Source organism: Hyaena hyaena, unplaced genomic scaffold (assembly GCF_003009895.1).
Source record: "Hyaena hyaena isolate Hyena2069 unplaced genomic scaffold, ASM300989v1 scaffold_42, whole genome shotgun sequence".
In the NCBI taxonomy this organism is placed as follows: Eukaryota; Metazoa; Chordata; class Mammalia; order Carnivora; family Hyaenidae; genus Hyaena; species Hyaena hyaena.
This window is the reverse complement of record NW_024080674.1, coordinates 2,982,086-3,001,012: the sequence shown is the minus strand read 5'-3', so window position 1 is coordinate 3,001,012 and position 18,927 is coordinate 2,982,086. Positions and strand designations below refer to the sequence as shown.

Genomic DNA, 18,927 nt, shown 5'->3' with positions numbered 1-18,927 from the left:
GTCACTGATTCTTCTGGAATGAAGGCTGCAGGAAAGAATGAAGACGAGCTCCAGACCCCTTCCCCACACAGAATGAGAAACAAGTCCTAGTCAGCAAGACGGACCCATCTGTTCAGGCCTCGCCTTAGCAGCGTGGGCTGAGGAGGCCGGCCCTCCCCTGGTGAGTCAGCCCAGGCTCCCGGCCTTCCTGCCAAGCCCGAGAACTGGGCGGAGGGCCAGCCCTCTCCGTGCCAGGGGCCCGAGGACCTCCCCATCCGGGAGCCGCAGCAGGCAGCAGCACATGAGGCCTGGAGGCCCAAACCTAACCCTTCCCTCCTGGCCGGCCTGGCCCTCCAGGTGGCCGAGGACACCCCCAACCCCCCACCACCATCCCGCAACGTGCTCCTTCATGAGCTGCCATGCACTTGGCAGCGTTTCAGGAGTCTACTGTGGACCCGCCGGAGGCTCCCAGACACTTCACCTTGAATGTGCAACCCAGTGACTCACTATGATCCTGTCGGCTTTAGCCGGTCCCCGGCTCAGCCCAGGGACCCGCCAGCCAGTGCCGAGCCCGGGGGCTGCCAGTTCCGAGCAAACGGTAAAGAGGCCTCTCTGCAAAAACTGCTAATTTCTCCCACATGGGCCGGGTCATTAATCCCTTCTTTCAGTCTAGGAGTTTCATAGGACTTCCTAATTGAGCTGCCACAAATGGAGATTTACGAGCAGTGAAAACACCAGTTGCATCGCCTGGAAAAACAGGTCCCGACTTTTAAGATCTGCCTTTGATGAGTTTGGGGGGCAGCTGGAGGCTCCAGGCCCCAGAAATGGGTGAGGGGGTGGAGGGTGGCAAGAGCCATCCCTCCCATTCTGCAGGTGGAAAGCCTGAGTCATCACTCCTGGGCAGGCTGGCCCAGGGGCCGGCCGTGGCTGGGACTCTGGGCGGGAGGCTGGCCCGGATGGCCGCTCCGTGAATCACTGAGCATTGCTGTGGACACAACAGGCTGCTTCTCCCTGCAGAGCCTTGCGGTTTCCATCAGCCAACTTTTTCTCCCTCTGCCACATCTGTGTTTCCCACCCTTCTCCTTATATGAAGGAAAACACTCTTTGTAAGCACAAGCTTAAAGAGAGGAGACCACGAGACCCAGCCCAGCTCGGGAACTTTCTCTTGCCTCCTCTGTGGTCCTGAACCCCGAGCGGGAAGGTCAGCATCACAGCGAGCTTGTTAGGAACGCAGAACTGCGGGCCCCACCCCACACCTCCTAAACCCAGCTCTGCAGTGTGACAAGGAACCCACATGATCGTCATGCACTAACCAAGCGTGAGAGGCACTCTTAGCTCTAGGGGTGCATTAGAACGAGCCAGGAAGTTTAGAAAATCCAGACACCCGGGCCCTAACTGGGCACTACTGACATGGGGGCTGGACCCGTGTCTGCTGCGGGGCTGTGTGCCCTGCGGGAGTGGCTTAGTGGCATCCCAGGGCCCCCGCTGGGGGCCAGCTTCACCCTCCCCTGCGACAACAGCATCCACCTCGAGAGAGCGAGCTGGATGGCCACTGGGAAGTAGGGGCCCCAAATTGCCCCTGGATAAGAACCACTGACTTCAATGGTCTGAGAGGAGGACCCCAGCATAGATTCCTTTAAAAAAAAAAAAAAAAAGAATCCTTAATGATTGCAACAGGCCCCCAGGTTTGCTCTGCAGAACCATCGTGACTGGGCAATGCAGGACCCTAGGAACCAAAGGAGATTTCTGGCTTCCTGCTGCTTGGGCTCTGGGGTCAGAAAGCCATGGCTTCAAGTGTTTGCCTCCTGCCATCTCCCTGCTGGGTGACCCTGGGCAAGTCACTTCACCTCTCTGGGTCACAGATGCCTCCGAGCAGCACCTGCCCATGTGGGTCTGCTACAGAGTACCAGATAACATACTGCACATAAACAAGGATGCAGTCAGTACAGACCTGGGAAAATACCAAACATCAGTAACCCGGATATCCATCAGTGGGTGAATGGATGGCTGAAATGTGGTATGCCCATTCAGAAGGGCGATTCAGCCTTAAGCAGGGACACAGGCTTACACCGTGGAGGAACCTTCAAAACGTTACGCTAAATCAAAGGAGCCAGACACAAAACGACAACTGCTCTACAATCCCACGTATACAAAATGCTCAGAATAAGGGAATTCATGGAGATGGAACATAGAGGGGGTGGCCAGATCTGGGGAGTAACTGCCCATGAGAATGGGCTTTCTTTGTGGGGTGATGCATGAGCTCTCTAAGTAGACAGTGGCGATGGTGGGAATGCCACATCGTGAATGTTCTCCGTGCCCCAGAACTGTCCACCTTACCGTGGGTCAAACGGTATACTGTGTTATGTGTGCTTTACCACAATAAAAAAAAAAAAATCTACTATAAAACAAAAGCACTCAGCCACTGCCCAGCACACACTAACCATGCAAGAAAATTTTCTTTAGCACCATTAACTTTCAACATGCCTGTTCTTTCGTGCTTATCTGCTTTCAAAATATTTTGTCACCTGTTATCTTTACAGACCCTTAAGTGACGGCCCTATCAGGCACTGAGGAAGACACGGTTCACAACACTTTCGAGACTGAGAAACAGATGCTAGGTGCTCCACTCCATCCAGGGGCAGCCCCGACTTGGGTGCGAGCCTGGGCACTGGGCAGCCCTGGGTCGTGGCTCAAGTGATCCTTGCGTGGGCTTCTCTAAACCTGGTTCCCCATCTGTAAAATGCAACTGTTCACGGACCCATCTCCCAGGCCGTCTCGAGGCTCCCACGGGAGAATGCACACGAAGCGTATTTGCCTCGGTAACTTTCAGCCAGCAAGATCATGGACACGAAACCCCATAGTTTCTTGAGGACTTCCCACGCGCCAGGCACTGGCTCAGGGTTGCTGCCCTAGAGGCAGGATTTCACCGAATGTGTGCTGACCACGTCCCCGCGTGTTCCCACGGCTCGTGCTCTGGGCGCTGTTGGTCTGGGTGGATCCAGACCGTTAGCTGGACTTCCCAACCTTGACTGCCAGGCTTTCTCAAAGTGAGGCTCCCAGGCCACCTGCTTGGAGGAGGCACTCAGTCCACATGCAGATGCTCAGGCCAGCCCCTCACTCCACTGCACCCAAATCTCCTAGAATTTGCATGTGAACAATCTTTCCAGGTGACTTGGTACCCACATTTGTTTGAGAGCCAACTCCGACACTTACGAGGCCACATCCGGGCAGGGGACCTCCTCCAGGGAAGGCCCCTGCATCCTCAGAGAGCCCAGAAGCAAAGCAAACCAGTCCAATTAGCCTCTGAAAGAGGAACTGAGGAGAGGCAAACAGCAACCAAAATTACCCTCCTGGGGTCCACTTCTTCCTCTCTCTCTGATGCAACCTCTCACACCCCTGGCTGCTAATTGGACCGACACCATCCAGGGCCTGTGGGAGGGCCCTCAGGAAGCCCGGACCCACCCCCCCAGCCCCCACCTCCCCGAATCTCATTCAGCCCTTCAACCGCTAGAGAAGCTAAGCCATCCAAACCAGTTACCCTGAGCTGTTCCACCCAGGCCAGGGGCACCATTTTAAAGCCATCTTGGGGGACTGGCCCTCACTGGTGGGTGAAGTCGAGACTCCCTGCTCCAGCTTAAGCTTCTAGGTGGCCCTCACCCCAGGCCTCCCCCCTGCCCCCAGATCCTGGCACTTCATAAAGGGGCTTGGGGCTCCTGTGTTTTACGAGCTCTGAATCAACAGGGCACTGTTGGCTTAACCAGTTTCGGTGTTTGCCTTTACCAGCAGCAGTGACTGGCGGGGGGCGGTTAAGCGCAGAGGGGAAATTCTCACTGGCGTGGGGTCCTGCGGGTCTGCCCGAATCGGTCTGCAAACGGAACATTTCGGCCTGCCTGTCTAGGATTCGCCCTGTCGTTGGGGTGTGCGGCCAAGAATTACGATCTGCCGGAAAAGTCTCGGGAGGCAGGGAGGAGGGGCTGGGCAGGGAAATCGGATTCTGCAAAGTGGGTGGATTCAGCTACGAATAACGAACAATTAGAGCTGCCGGGGAGGGTACCTTGGTTTCCAAGCACTTCACGTACACGTTTTTGTTCATGTTATAAAACACACAGGAAGAGGCAGTTCAGGGACATGGGTAAAAAGGTGCTGCCACGAGTGCCCAAGTCCAAAGCCCGGCTCGGTGACCTCTGAGCTTTGGGACCTGGGGCAAGTCACGTCATCTCTCTGTGTCTCTCTTTTCTCATCTATAAAATGGAAATGATCGGAGCACCGACCTCACAGCGCTGTTTAAAGATTAAATGAGTTAAAGGATAGGAAGTGGGTAGCATCTTGTCAGGCGCGATGAGGGTTAGTTACATTTCCTTTCATTGTGAGACGTCCTGAGGCTGCTAAGCAAGAACTGTTCCCATTTTGGAGACGGGGCACTGAGTCTCCCAGAGGAGAGAGACGTGTGTGCGAGCTCACAGCCCAGCACGGCAGACAGGCAGCATCTGAACCTGGGCTGTGGGATTCCCTACCCTGAGGGGCCCCCTTCTCGGGAGAGGCTTCCGCGTGGGAAAGCCGCCAGCCAGCCCAGGCAAGGAGGGGCCTTCCAGAAGCCTCATCTGGCCGAGGCCCCAACCACCCCTGGCCACGGCGCTCCAGCCGCTGGACACCCTTCTCGTCTCCACATCAGGCTGCCGTCCTTGGCCGTGAGCCTGGCCCAGCTCAGAATACAGTGCTAAAGCAAACCTGGCTGGAGTCCGGCCCCTCGGCCCCTGCCGCAGATGTTCTCGGGTCTTCCCTGGAGAGTGGGAAGTGGGACGGCAGACCCCACGTGTCTCTAAGGGTGGGGTCCGCCTCTGCAGAGTCCTGTCAGCATTCGCACCACAGGAGTGGGGTACGGTGTGCACACATACACGGGGTCTGCCGTGCACGTGACCACCTTCTTAACTCCAGACCTCATGGGGCCTCAGTGTTCTCACGTGGAGTATGGGACAGTAACGTGTGCCCAGCAGGGCTTGCACAGCCCATCTCATCGAACCCACAAAGCTCTAGGGCCATCGTGGGAGCTACTACTCTTCTTTCTTGCTCAGTTACTATCCCCTTCCGATGTGCTAACGGGGCTATTCCCACATACGTCCGCAGAAGACTCCCCTCCGCCCCCTGAGAGCCGCAGGCCTCTCCATGAGACGGACGAGCTTCCCGGTCACTGCAGGACCCGGGCGGCCTGGACAGAGGAAAGGACACGGATGTGACCCCCAGCTCTGCCCTTCTCCCGGCCACACGCCCCTGCAGCCCATCACAGAACTCTTCTGAACCCAAGAGCGGGGCATTCCGTGCCTCCAACACTCGCTGGCCCAGGTCGAGAATAAAAGTTTTGGAATGTGTGAACTGAGCCTCGCCAGGCCACGGGCACAGCGCAGGCCTCCGGCTGGGGCGGAGGGGGTGATGCCTTCTCGGCACCTGCATGACCGGCTCCGTGAAGGGCCGGAACCTTTGGTCAGATAACCTTATCAGTCAGCGGAGGAGCCGCCCCGATCCTGTGCTCCCCGCCCCCGACACCCAGGTCCCCCGCAGTCACCACCCCGCCCGCCCGCTCCACCGGCCAGATAACCACCCAGGTCCCTTCTCAGCAGCGGGGCGTGCTGCTGGGTGCCAGCGCACCTGAAACAATCGGTGTTTGCTACGCTCCCACACCTGCCGCCGCCCCGACCGTGGTCTCCCTGCAGGGACAGGGCGGCAGTCAGAAGCGTAGGCAGAGCCGTGTTGCAAAGCTATGGGAAGGGCTGCAAGCAAGTGTGAGACACATGAGAGAGGCGCTGGGTTAGCCTACGGTGATCCCAGCCGGCACCTGCTGCGGGACACGCACTCCCGACGGGAGCCAGGAGTCACGTACTATTACTATCCCCATTTCACAGGTGGGGAAGCTGAGGCACAGAGTGGTAAGTGGCTTCCTGGGACTGAACAGCTAGTAAGTGTCAGAGGGACCGATGTGAACCCAGGCCCACACCAGACCACCACCCTGTTTCTCCCCATCACACGGATTTCGTGTCTCTTGAAACGTGGCTTCTTAGTCACCGCTTAAAATCTCCTTGGAGAGCGGGGTTGACAAAGGCCTGGCCTACCGCCCCCCACCCCACCCCAGTGCTCACATGTCACCCAAGATTTACTGCTACCGCGTCCCCGGGGAGATGACCAACTGCCGCGGGTGGGGAGGCACGCAGAGCCCTCGAGGGTCGCCAGTCTGGGGTCTGGTTTATACAACACGATGCCAATCTTTCAGTTCCAGCCCAAATTAATCTGTCACTCGTGACCTAAGTCAACCTTGTGTGTCCCGGGATCCAGCACGATGTGGAGGTCGCAGCTGGTTTGGTCCCTTACTAGCTGTGTGACCACAGGCAATGTATTTACCTTCTCTGTGCTTCAGTCCTCCCAGCTGTAAAAGGGGAACAGCCGCTGAGTTCACAGTGTTTTTAGGATGATTCAGTGGCAAACACAGCAAGTGCGTGACACACAGCAGGTGACTGTGATCATTGCTCCTCTTCCTTTACCTCTTCCCTGCTGGGGGTGGTCCCCTCCCTCCCCTCCTTCCTCCCTCCCGTCTTCAAGTATGTAAGAGCATCTACTGTGCACCAGGCACTGTGCACAGGTTTTAGAATGTGATTCCATTATGCCAGTCCCCTACTTAGAACTCAAGGCTTCCCGTTTCACTTCGAACAAAGTTCGAGTCCCCAGTGATCCCTGTTCACTCCACACGGCCTCCCTAGCTGCCCTTTTGTTCCCTGAAGACCTGGAGCTTATCCCTGCCTCAGGGCCCTTGCACTTACTATATCCTCCAGCTGGGCCATGCTCCTCCACCGCTCAGGTCCAGATTAATATGCCACCTCTTCCAAGAAGTCTCCCCTGATTGGCACCCCCACTGCTGCTGCTCCCCCTGCCACCCCCCCCCCTGCCATCAACTCACGCTTCTGGTATTTTTGTCATCACACTTCACTATTTAAAATGATGGTTTTTGTTATTTAGGGTTGGTTTTCCCCCACTAGAATGTGGCCTCCGTGAGGATCAGGACATTGGTCTTGACCACTGTTTTATCCCCAGTGCCTACGACAGTGTATCATGCACTCCAAATACATGTTTTAAGTGGAAGAATCCACGTTAAGAAGCCCCCAAGAATTACGTGGGTCCTCTCAGCAGAAGCAGGTGGACAAGGTAAGCCTTCCTGCTTCACGCAGCAAAGGAGGCAGCACGCCTGGCGGGTCCCACCACTTCTAAGATGGTCACGAAGCAGAGCTGCAGGGTTGCCGTCTCCCAAGCCAGGGCCAGGACACCCAAGTGGAGCAAAGAAGGAAAGCTGGCGAGGGAGGCGAACCCGGTCAGGTTTTCCAAGCGCCTGCTTCCAGAGAAGGGCATCCAAAGCGAGCACCTGCAGATGGTGGATGATGGACCTCGACCCGACTCACACCAGACGCCAAAGTTAGCCTGAGCTGGAGCGCATCCCTAAACCTGAGAACTAGCATCAAAAAGCTTCTAGAAGAAAACATAAAAGGGTGTCCTTACATCCTTCAGCCACGGGGGTGAGTGGTGCAAAGGGCACAAATCCCCAAAGAAAAGAAAATGACATGTTAGGACTTAGTCAAAATAAAATACTGACGCTCGTGGGAAGACCGGGGAAAACGTCCATCGCACTCACACCTGACAAACATGCAAACAACTACCGCACGTTAACAATAACAACAGGAGCGACGTGGGCCAAAGCTGTCCACAGACAGCTCGCCAAAGACACACGGATTCAGCCCGCAAGTGCACACACCGGCGTGTGGCGTCACGAGTCACTGGGGAAATGCAAATTACGCACGAGGAGGCACACTTGCCGCTCGCTGGAGTGGCTTCCAGGAGAGAAGTGTGGCAGAAAGCAACGCCGGTGAGGACGTGGGGTGGATGGAGCCCGCATGCGCTCCTGCACAGAGTAACTCACTTCGTGATTTAGAAAATACATCAACTGGAGCATAAACTTTCCCCGCGAACCAGCCATTCCATTGCCGGGTATTTACCCACGAGCAGTGAAAGCATCTGGATTAGAAGGTTCACAGCAGCCTAATCCGCTCGCCCGAGCCCTGCCAACAAGCCAAATGTCTATCAAAGATAAACAAACGATCGCTACATGCACACAACAGAATGGTGTCAGGCAAGAAGAAGGAATAAACTGCCGAATCACTCGATAAGAGCAAAGGGGTCGCAAAAGCACCGTGAGCACCGGCCAGACACAAGAGAACACGCTTGCCTGATGCCATTACGCAAGGTTCTAGAACAGGCAAAGCTGAATCTCTGGTGAGAGCAGTCAGGGCAGTGGTCGCCCGTGGGCGGGACCGGGGAGGAGGCACCGGCTGATGGGGATGTGAGGGCCTTTCCGGGAGGGAGGGAGACATCCTGCGTCTCGTTCTGAGCGGTGGTTACGCAGGTACGTTGAATTGTCAAAAATCCCTGAACTGGAGACGCGCAGTCTGTCCCGTTCACTGTATCTTAATTACAGCTCCGTAAACACAGTCATGTCGCCACAAGGGAGGCGCTGAAAAGAGCATGCGAGAAAAACTACCTTCTGGTCTACACCACACGCCCACTCCCCAGTGTCTACTCGAGGGGCAAAGTGAGTTCCTGCTCTGGGCTGGGAGGGAGCAGGCCTCAGGGGAAAACCGCTTTAGGTGTCTCTCGATGAACAGAGAGGGGCAGGGAGATGCCCGCAAGGATACGCCAGGGACAAGGCCTCCGCCCGTGACAGCGCCCTTCTGCCCCGTCATCCCCTTCCTCTCCCGCCGCACCGCCTGCAGATGCTGCTTTTCGTTATTTTTTTTCCTTAAACGAACATTTTAGAGATAGGTGCCGTGTGCCGGGCCCTGGCTCACACCCACTGGTCTCCGTCCTTACGTGGAGACACCAAGGAGGAATCTGGGTGGTCAGCACAGAGGGGGGACCCGTACCCTGCGGGGTAGGGAAGTGTGTCCTCCCCGAGATCCCTTGGATAAGGAGGGGCGGACCACGGGACCGGAGGCGGCAAGGTGAGCGGATCCTACGCTTCACAGCACATCAGAATCACCAGATGACCTCCAAAACCTCTCCATGCACAGACGACCCCCCCCCCCACCCCGACCAACGGACTTGCCATCTCTGGGGTGGGATTCAGCAACACACTGTTTTCCATCACTCCCCAGATGATTCCAGCATTTACCAGGTTTGAGAACCAGTGTTCTGGATGGAGGGGACAGCGTGGGCAAAAGCCACGACACGGGACAGAGGAAGAGCCGAGTGGATTGGGAACTGAGGGGCAGAGGCAACCGGGAAATCAAGAAATGCGGCAGAGGAGGGGTCGTGGGCTGAACAGAGCCCCAGCCACCCAGAACCCCAAACCTGACTGTCTTTGGAAACACGGTCTCTGAAGGTATAAAGAAGGTAAAAGTGGAGTGTGGATCGTGCAGGATCAGCGTGGGCCCCGAACCCAAGTGTCCTTCTAAGACACAGAGAAGGACACTCAGACAACAGGGTCGTGTGAGCAGGAGGCAGAGAATGGAGTCGTGGACCCACGAGCCTAGAGTGTCAAGACTGCCGGCCGCCACCGGGAGCTGGGAGAGGGGCCTGGAACGTTCTCCCCTCAGCGCCTCCCTGAGCAACAACCCGGCCGTCACCCGATCTGGGCTCTGGCCTCCAGAACCCGGAGAGCAGAGATCGAGGTCTGTTGTCTAAGGTTCCCTGTTGCTGGCTCCCGGCCATGCCAGCCCTGCGAGAGGGGGGCCAGGCCTCGAGCCCCACCGGAAACTGGCAGTGGACGCTGAGAACACAGAGGAACCCCTAGGAAGGGAGAACCATCCCATTTCAAGGGCTCCGGGCCACGGTGTGGGTCTGTCATCGGGGAAGATGAGGGTGTTCCCTCCTGAACTCTCCCACGTTCCCGGAGAAGCAGGAGGTGCGGTGACCCGTCAGGACTGGGAAGGGGGAATGGGGGTGGCACCCAGAGCCAGGCAGGTTGGAGAAGCTTCCAAATCCGCTCTGCTGACATCAGGGAGGGAACTAAAAGTATCTCCTGGGCAATCCTGAACCTCTAGTGGAAAGAAAAACAGCACGGAAATAGAAACACACAGAGCAGCCGTCTATGCAAGGTGACGCCTGACCTCCGGGGTGCAGGCCTGTGCATTAATGCAAGGAATCTACGTTTCTAGCAAATTGGTCTACTTTCCAAAGTGTGGCCTCCAGTAGTTTGTTCAAGTGTGTGTTTGTTCGTTTTTACTAGAATCTGAGAACGTGTTCTTGATTCCCCCAAGACATTATATACTCAGCACCTCCAAAGTAAGGTAGCCTTGCAAATTAAGTACCAGCCCACTGAGTGTTTTTCTTACCAGCTCTCCCTCCCCAGGGGGTATACATGAAGTCAGCTAGTCACTTAATATTTATTGTATGCGTACTGTGTCACTATGTGCTGCGAATAACTGTCAACAAATACTTATTGAATGTCTCCCTAAGGATCGCAGAGTAGGCCCATTAGTCAATAAGTTTTCATAGAAGGACCAGGCACTGGTCTTGGAAAATAGAACAAAGGCAGCAATAGAAACAATAGAAGATTCTAGGGGAGAGAAAGAGTGTGGCCAACTGGTAGTTCAGTCTGGTCCTGCAAGAAACAGAAGTGTTCTGGAAACCCTAAGAAGGTATTTCACAGAACTAGAAAGCTGGAGACTCTGGCTCTACTAAGTACTGAGTAAAAAGATGAGTGAATCACTTTACCAAGAAAGTCTGTTTCCTTCTCTGCCAAAAGGAGGGAGTTGAATCAGCCAAATATAGAAAAAAGCCTGTGTTCAAGGTTCAAATGACTTCATGACACCCTGAAGGTCTTGCCGGAGGTGCGTGCGGTTCGGCGGCGATCCCTAAACTCTCAGATCAACATGAGATATGTCGCCCCGAGGGACCCAAAGATGGAGAGGAACAAGGGGCTCGGGCGTATGGCCCCTCCTGAGGCCGCCTGCTCCCCACCTTGCTACAAACCACAGCCCCATCCTGTAGGGTGAGTCACCTGCCAGAAAAAGGAGACTTTATCTTCTCAAAATCCCCCAAAGTACTGAGGAAGAGCCCGGGTTTCCTTCCCAAAGCATCTCGAGACGTTCAAAACCAACACCGTAGCGAGGCAGCCACCATGCCCGGCACTCAGGGGACAGGGGTGGGGTCTACTGGGTGGCAAAGGGAACTCCAATGCCGTTGAGATATTTTTCAACACTTGTTTTCCCTTGTGGGCTGCTTCTGGGTCTTTCTCTTCGAACATCAGAGCAGAGACACCCGCCGCCCCGTGGTCAGCCCGATCCACGTGGTGACTCCCATGGCTGAGAGAAATCACAGGGCCCCTTCATCTTCTTTCCAAAGACCAACCAGGACCAAGTCTGGCTTCTCCCCTGAAAAGGGCCATAGTCTCGCCTCACTGGCTTTTAATCCTGAGGGCCAAGGGCACCTGGGTGGTTCGGGCAATTAAGCGTCCTACTTCGGCTCAGGTCCTGATCTCAGGTTCATGAGTTCCAGCTCCGCATCGGGCTCGGTGCTGACAGCTCGGAGCCTGGAACCTACTTCGGATTCTGTGTCTCCCTCTCTCTCTCTGCTCCTCCCCCACTTGCACTCTTTCTCTCTCTCTCTCTCTCTCTCAAAAATAAATAAATATTTTTAAAAATTTTTAAATAAATAAATCAATCCTAAAGTCCTGTCTTCCTCAACCCTGTCTGCATAAGATATTCATGCGTCTCCTTGACTCAGTACCATCTGATGAAGACTACCTCTGATTAGTCGAAGCCACACCAAGATTTTCTCTGATCCACACAGTATTCTGAATTTGTTACTGCTTTTTAAAAATCAGGAGATGTGGGGTTTATCTCAAAAAGTCAGAGGATCTGGCCACCTCGGGTCTACATTCCCACATGGAAATACTGTCTGGAGTTGTAGAAAGGTGGGGAATGTGCCTTCCTGGTCCCTGGTCCCTGACACTCCCTATTGTCCCTATCCAGCCCCTCCACTCACCCCTGTGACCTCCATGGCCGCTGTAGGCAATGGAGGCTTGTGATACGCAGTGATGGTAAAACGTCCAGTTAAAAGGAAACAGAATCCTGAAACCTAACTGAATACTGAACACGACCGTTAACGATATAAAAAATACTCTTAGAAGAACTAAGAAATAACATCAACAGCTTTTGTTTCTGCAACAATGTTTACTTTTTTCTTCTTTAGTCTTTGGCAGATGATTTCTACGCTCTCAGAAACCGAGCCGACAATAAGCTTTGCCAGGTCTAACTGTAAAAGCCAATAACAAAACTTGCCTCGAGAACCCGTGAATAAGCTCAAAGCAGCTTCTTTCAAAGCCTGATGAGAACGGAGTTGGCTTTCTGCTCAGAGCCCTTCCACACGGCAGACTGGGGCCACGGCATCCCAGATTCTGAAGTTTCTTCTGCATTTTAGTTTGGGTGTCTTTTCCCCCCTCGGGACTGTGAGTACCTCAGGGACAGGGCAAGCACCCTGCCTGTCTGTGGACCCCTGGCCCCAGCACCAGACAGTGAGCAGATTCTCAGCAGCAAATAGCCATGAATGGGCTGAGGGTGACGGCAGGGGGTGGGGGGGGGGGTGGCCTGGTCCCACGTGCCAAAGCTCCTGTCCAAATCCCAGCCCTGCTGGCACAGGGCGGCCAGCCCCTCATCCCGCCCCCGCCCCCATCTTCTGTAAAACGAGCACTGGCTATGCACAAGAACCCCGTAATATTCAAGGAACTACTCAGTGCTGAGCATTCAGCATTGTGACCCATGGTGTCGATGCTCAATAACTGAGAGCCACCGAGAGGAGAGGCGAGGGAAAGCTAAAGGGGACACTGTGTCCAGTAAACTCACTCCAACTGCATCTACCCTTTTAACGACCACAACATTTATACATTTTTGAAGCTTCTAAACAAAGCTGTAGGCTACTCATTAGCTGTATTATTTTTCAATTTCCTGTGAGGCCACAAGACCTTCCAGAAGCAAATAGGAGCAGAGAGAAATTGTTCAATGCGCTCTGTGCTCAGTCTCTAGGCCCTCTGGTCACCTCGGGGCCCCTGTCGACCCCTGTGGGTCCTGCATATTCTCGCTGAGCACCCTGCCTGGGGTGGGGGGAGGTCACGCTCAGTATACTTGGCAAAGGCCGACGCTGCCCAGCATCCAACTTACAGCACTCGATGGGGTTGGATGCAGTCTGCAGGGAGACGATCCTCCCGCCGGACTCTGGGATGTGCACCCGGAAAACCAGCCGCACCCGCGTGTTCTTCCTGCCGATGTCCGTCTCGCCTTTCCGCAGCTCGATGTCGGCGTTCCTGAGCTTCAGGATGCCCGCACAATCAATGCTGCGAGGAGGGTGAGAACCCCATTTAGAGCTGACCATCTTGGTGAAGAGGCAGGATCACCCACAAAACCACCTTAGTCAGTTCCCCAAGATAATTCTACCGCCAGCCCCAGGTCGTGGCGGGTGAGGGGAGGGATTGCAATCCACTGATCAAGATTTGAGCCAGACATAGATGCCCAGATGGGGGTCAAACACTCACAAAGTCATTCGAGAAACACCCCAGTGGAAATTACTTCCCCAGGGAACCTTTTCATGCCAGTTCCTCTACTCTTAAAAGTAACTGACAAACTCAACTTTGCAACTGGCAAAACTGATTAGAGACTCTTCAGTAGGTAAGAGGGGTAGGTCAGCATCAAATATCTTTAATTTGATCAATGCAGTGTGGTCACCAAAGAACGCGTTCCAGTCTTGAGGAAATTCACGCTCGAGTGCTTAAAAAGTAAAAAAGTCACTGTGTCTACCAGTTCAGGAAAAACCGAGGAGCAAAGGAAGTGATGAAGCAAATGTGGAAAGTGGTCACAGTCAGCAACGTGGAGTGAACAACAGACAGGAGTTCTTTGTAAAATGCTCGTAGTTTGGGAGGTTATTTTCTACAAAGAGAAGGGTTGTTGTTTTTTTTGTTTGTTTGTTTGATTTTTAACTCCAATGCACGGGTGCAATGTTTCCTGATTTTTAGCTCCATGCCTATTACTTTGTGAGTTTCAATCTATCTGCATCTTTAACATTTTTCTTTAGGACAAATCAATTTTGAACTGTAAATCAATTTAGCCTCATCCCAAGTAACATAATCCCACTATGCATAAGTAGCCTTCCTCTCAACACACATGTAAAGCAGTTAGACATAGAGCTTTTAAAATAGAAACTTTTCGGGGCGCCTGGGTGGCTCAGATCATGATCTCGTGGTTGCTGAGTTCGAGGCCCACATCGGGCTCTGTGCTGACAGCTCAGAGCCCAGAGCCTGCTTCAGATTCTGTGTCTCCCTCTCTCTCTGCTGCTGCCCCCATTTGTTTTCTCTCTCTCTTTCTTTCTCTCTCTCTCTCTCAAAAATAAACATTTTTTAAAAAATTTTTTTAATTCAAATAAAATAGAAACTTTTCAAACAAATCTCTGTGGACCCATCACAGAGTGGGACCCATCACCCACGGCTCCTTCCACGAACTCAACTCCAGAGAAGGCCCTCTCTCCCAAACCCCTGCCCCTTGGCCTCACGCACTCCCCCAGGAAGACCCACCGGCCTTGGTCCCCAAGCCCTTACGTTGCCCTCATGTTGTTTTTTGGCTCCAGAGGGATCTCCAGGACTTTGGTGTTGCCCACAATCTTCTCGTAGCTGGTGGTGGTGACGGTTTTGCCTGTGATGCGGTGAACCTGGTAGAAGGCGTGGGGCTTAAGGATGCGCTCGTCAGCTGTCCCAATGAAGATCTGAAGCCCAAGGGGCTTGTTTTCCATGTAGCCATGGAGCTGTGCGGGAGAAAACAAAATCAAACTATTACACACCTTTCGCATTCAGGGTGTCGGTGGGTACCGTCCCTCAGGGATCTGAGAAGCTCCTGGGCAGCAGGAGGAAGCCCGGACTGACTGCTCCAGCACCCGGAAGAACGGAGAACTAGAAGGAGCCATGCTGACCGCCCAGAAGGGCTGCCAAAATCATTAATTACGGAGATCCTCTCTAAAATGGAGTCTGTGCCACCATGAGGGGGTAGCAGACCAGAACTGCGCTTATGGAGAAGCAGCTGGAAACTGCCAGTGACCAGCTGTCAGCAGGGGGGTGGGGAGAGTGTCACATGGGGGCGAGGACAAAGAATAATCAGGAAAGATAAACCAAAGCTCTTGACACGGGCTGCTTGGCAAGATCAGAAGAAAAAACTTATCCCTTTTACATGGATATATTCCAATTAGCAAGTTAGGTTTTTTAATTGAGAAAAAAAAAAAAGAGCAAGGCAAAAGTGTCACTGTCTGAGTCAAAAGAAAATTAAAGACAGGAGGAAAATGTGTGTAACAAGGAACAGGCAAAGGATTAGCACGCAGAATATATAAAGAATGCCTACAAACGAATAAGCAAAGGACAAGCCTCCTGGCCATCCTGTCTCCTTTCTTCTTCTCTATCTCCTTTTCCTTCTTGTTATCCCATCTAACATTATTAGAGATTTCCTCAGTTCCATTTGCTTAGGTCTTTCTCCTACAACTAGACCACCATCTCTCCGAGGGCAGGCACATCTCTTCGTTTTACTTGTCACAACGTCCCTAGCACCCAGAATCATGCTTGGCACGTAGGAGGCCTACTAGTACACATTTGCTGAATGAACTGACAAAACCATCCAACAGGAAAATGAGCGAGAATTTGAATAGGCAACTCACAGAAAAACAAATGTTCATTAGCACGGAAAAGATGTTCAATTTGACTTGTAGGCAGGAAAATGCAGATTACCTTGGGAGACCATTTTTTGCCTGTGAGAATGGCAGGCAGGTTGGTATTTGATAAAATCACGTGTTTAGAGACTATGGATGGGCGCACAGGCACTCTCTCGTGCCGCTGACAAGAACGTAACCTGGTATAAGTATTTCAAAGAGTACTGATGCAGCAGCTATGAAAATGAAAACAAATATGCCCTATGACCTGGTAATTCCTTTTCTCATTATGTATCTTAGAAGAAATGCTGTGCAGTCAGGAGACATGCACAAAAATGTTGACTGAAACAAATGGAATAATAAGCAATTCATTACAGTAATAGGCTTCTGGGTAATATAAGATGTCCAGGCAATGAAATACTATAGCAGTTAAAAAATAATGATAATAATAATAATAATAACCAGTAAAGGTCAGTGAAACTGACCCCGAAAAATCTAAGACTGACTGTCGAAAAAGAAGACAATTTGCAGTAAAACATGTATCTCATGATACAACTCATTTTCTTTCATGCTGCCTCTTTTTGATCTATCGATCGATATGGGTGTAAAGGCAAGAGAAAAAGGTGTGGAAGGGTGCACTCCAAGGCGACCACACCATAGTCACTTCTAGGGACGGAGGGAGAAAGGTTAAGAAGGTGGTCAGAGAAGACTCAACTCGATTCACAACGAATGAAGAACCAATGCCTAGAAACTTGTGAAATGTAATATGTGTAAATACACATAATAACAAGAGAAAAAGAGGACGGGGCTGAGAATTTGAAGATGGGGTGCTGTCTCACCACTCCCCAGCGAAGAAACACCGCTCCTCCCTCTGCAATTTGTGACAGGCTATGACAAGTGACAGCTCCCTAAATCCACCCTTCTCTGCAGGGTAGGTTCTCCAGGGGCCCCTGGGTGGCTCAGTCAGTTAAGCATCTGACTCTTGATTTCGGCTCAGGTCATGATCTCACAGTTTGCGAGATGGAGCCCCGCATCCAGCTCTGTGCTGATAGTGCAGAGCCTCCTTGGAATTCTCTCTCTCTCTCCTTCTCTCTCTCTCTCTCTCCTCTTTCTCTCTCTCTCTGCCCCTCCCCAGCTCCTCTGTCTCTCTCTTAAAATAAACTTTAAAAAATAATTAAAAAAAAAAAAGAACCTCAGATCTGCAATCAACTGCCAGAAAACAAAGTCTTCTGGGTAATGGAGGATTACATGTCTTTATCCTAGATCCTTACGTATCTGGAATGGCGCTGTCCACAATAAACACAAAAATTAAGTAAAAAGGAAGAGTCAGTTCCTCGGTCACGCTAGCCCCATTTCAAGGGCTCAGTGGCCACAGAAGGCTAGCGGCCACGGCGATGGACGGCACGGATACAGAACATTTCCGTCACCGAGAAAACTTCTATCGGACAACACCATTCCAGAAAGGTGAAGCCCTCCCTGCCCTTCTAAACACCAATCCGGAGACAGCTGGGAGTGGAGCAGAGCCAGATGACACCTTTTTTCATAACCTGCCAGGCCAACACCCATCGCATTTTCAGGTCTCAGACACACCCAAGACTTGCCCCAGGGCAAAGATGGAAATCCAAGTCAGAGCCTCTCATCTCTCCTGCAAACCAAGGGACAGGGCCCTGTTCCGCACAAATCAAAGGAAGGAGGTCAGAGCCGAGAAGAGATTTTGTTTTTGTTGGTTTCTCTTTGCATTTGGACCCAAGATAAATAGATTTCCTCATCTCCTCTCCAGGACTGATGAGGAGGATGGTCAACACGGCATCCCGCCAGGTGGAGAAGACAAGTAGGTCGTCTAGATAGTGATCCCTGATGGTCTCAGTCCCTTCCTCCTCCCCAGGACAGAAGAGCAGAAACTTCAGGAGCCTGGGTGTGTTCAGGTGGTAACAGCCCGATGATAACACTTGAAGATAAAATCTGTCCCATCTCCGAGGGCGCCTGGGTGGGTCCGTGGTTAAGCATCAACTCTTGGTTTCGGCTCAGGTCATGCTCTCACGGTTCGTGAGTTCGAGCCCCGCATAGGGGCTCTGTGCGGGCAGTGTGAGGCCTGCTTGGCATTCTCTCTCTGCCCTTCCTGCGTGCTCTCTCTCAAAATGAATACAAACAAATGTACTTTTAAAAAATTGTCACATCCGGGGCACCCGGGTGGCTCAGTCGGTTGAGCGGCCGACTTCGGCTCAGGTCATGATCTCACAGTTCGTGGGTTCGAGCCCCGCGTCGGGCTCTGTGCTGGCAGCTCGGAGCCTGGAGCTGCTTCGGATCCTGTGTCTCCCTCTCCCTCTCTCTGTCCCTCCCCTGTTCATGATCTGTCTCTTTGTCTCAAAAATAAACATTAAAAATTAAAAAAAAAAAAGTTGCCACATGCCTACAGTTGTACCTGAATCCAACCTCTCCCCCTGTGGACACCCCAGCCCAAGCATCCATGCCTCTCCCGGGCGCGATAACCACTACCCCTAACTGGTCTCTTACTGGCCTGTCACAGAATAGCCTTTAAAAAAAAAAAAAGTGCAAATCAGACACAGACACTCCCCTACTTACAACTCTCCAAAGACGTCCTGTGGCCTCAGAATAAAATCCAAGGCTTCCGCCCGCCTGGCCCATCACTTCTCCCTCCGCCCCGCTAAATTCCCGCCAAAACCTCCAGTTCCTGGAGCACACCCGGCCCTCTCCTACCCCAGGACTCTTGCACAGCCCTTCTCTCTGCCCAGAACACTCTTCCATGGGCACAGTTGACTTTCAGAGCTTTTCAGGTCTTTCCCGAACCCATTATGTACTGACATCCCAGGCTGGGGCCAGGTTTTCCAAGAACCACTTGTAAAAATTTTTAGAAATTTTATGAGCCATTTGATGCCATTTTGGTAACCTGAAACCACCCACAGTAGAGATATTGATACCCCCCCAAATCGGCAAACGCTACAAATCAGGGCTTTTTTTTTTTTTCCCACCCCAGAGATTGGACGTTTAACTCTCATGGGCACAATGACGTCATTGCCGCCAGAAATGTTCTGGTTTCGTTAGTCGTTTGCGTAGCATCCCTCTCTCCCCCTTGAACAAGAGGTCCAAGGATCCTGGTGGCAGGAACTTTGCTTCCGGTGGTCAGGGCCATCAGTAAACACACTGGATTCGTGGTCACCGGATTCGTGGACTCCGGCAACAGCAGTACCTCGGCTCAGTGCACACGGCCCACGAGCCCAG

At 52.8% G+C, this 18,927-nt stretch overlaps 1 protein-coding gene across 3 annotated transcripts in view; it reads right to left on the bottom strand.

Moving 5' to 3' along the window:
- NFATC2 (nuclear factor of activated T cells 2) overlaps positions 1-18,927 on the bottom strand; it is a 138,384-nt gene that overhangs the window by 60,847 nt on the left and 58,610 nt on the right. For all 3 annotated transcript variants that reach the window (XM_039230007.1, XM_039230009.1, XM_039230008.1), the window contains exons 4-5: positions 14,597-14,799; positions 13,170-13,342 (exon numbers count right to left, since the gene is read on the bottom strand). In XM_039230007.1, the coding sequence (XP_039085938.1) occupies positions 13,170-13,342; positions 14,597-14,799 (376 nt within the window). The remainder of the gene's footprint in view (positions 1-13,169; positions 13,343-14,596; positions 14,800-18,927) is intronic.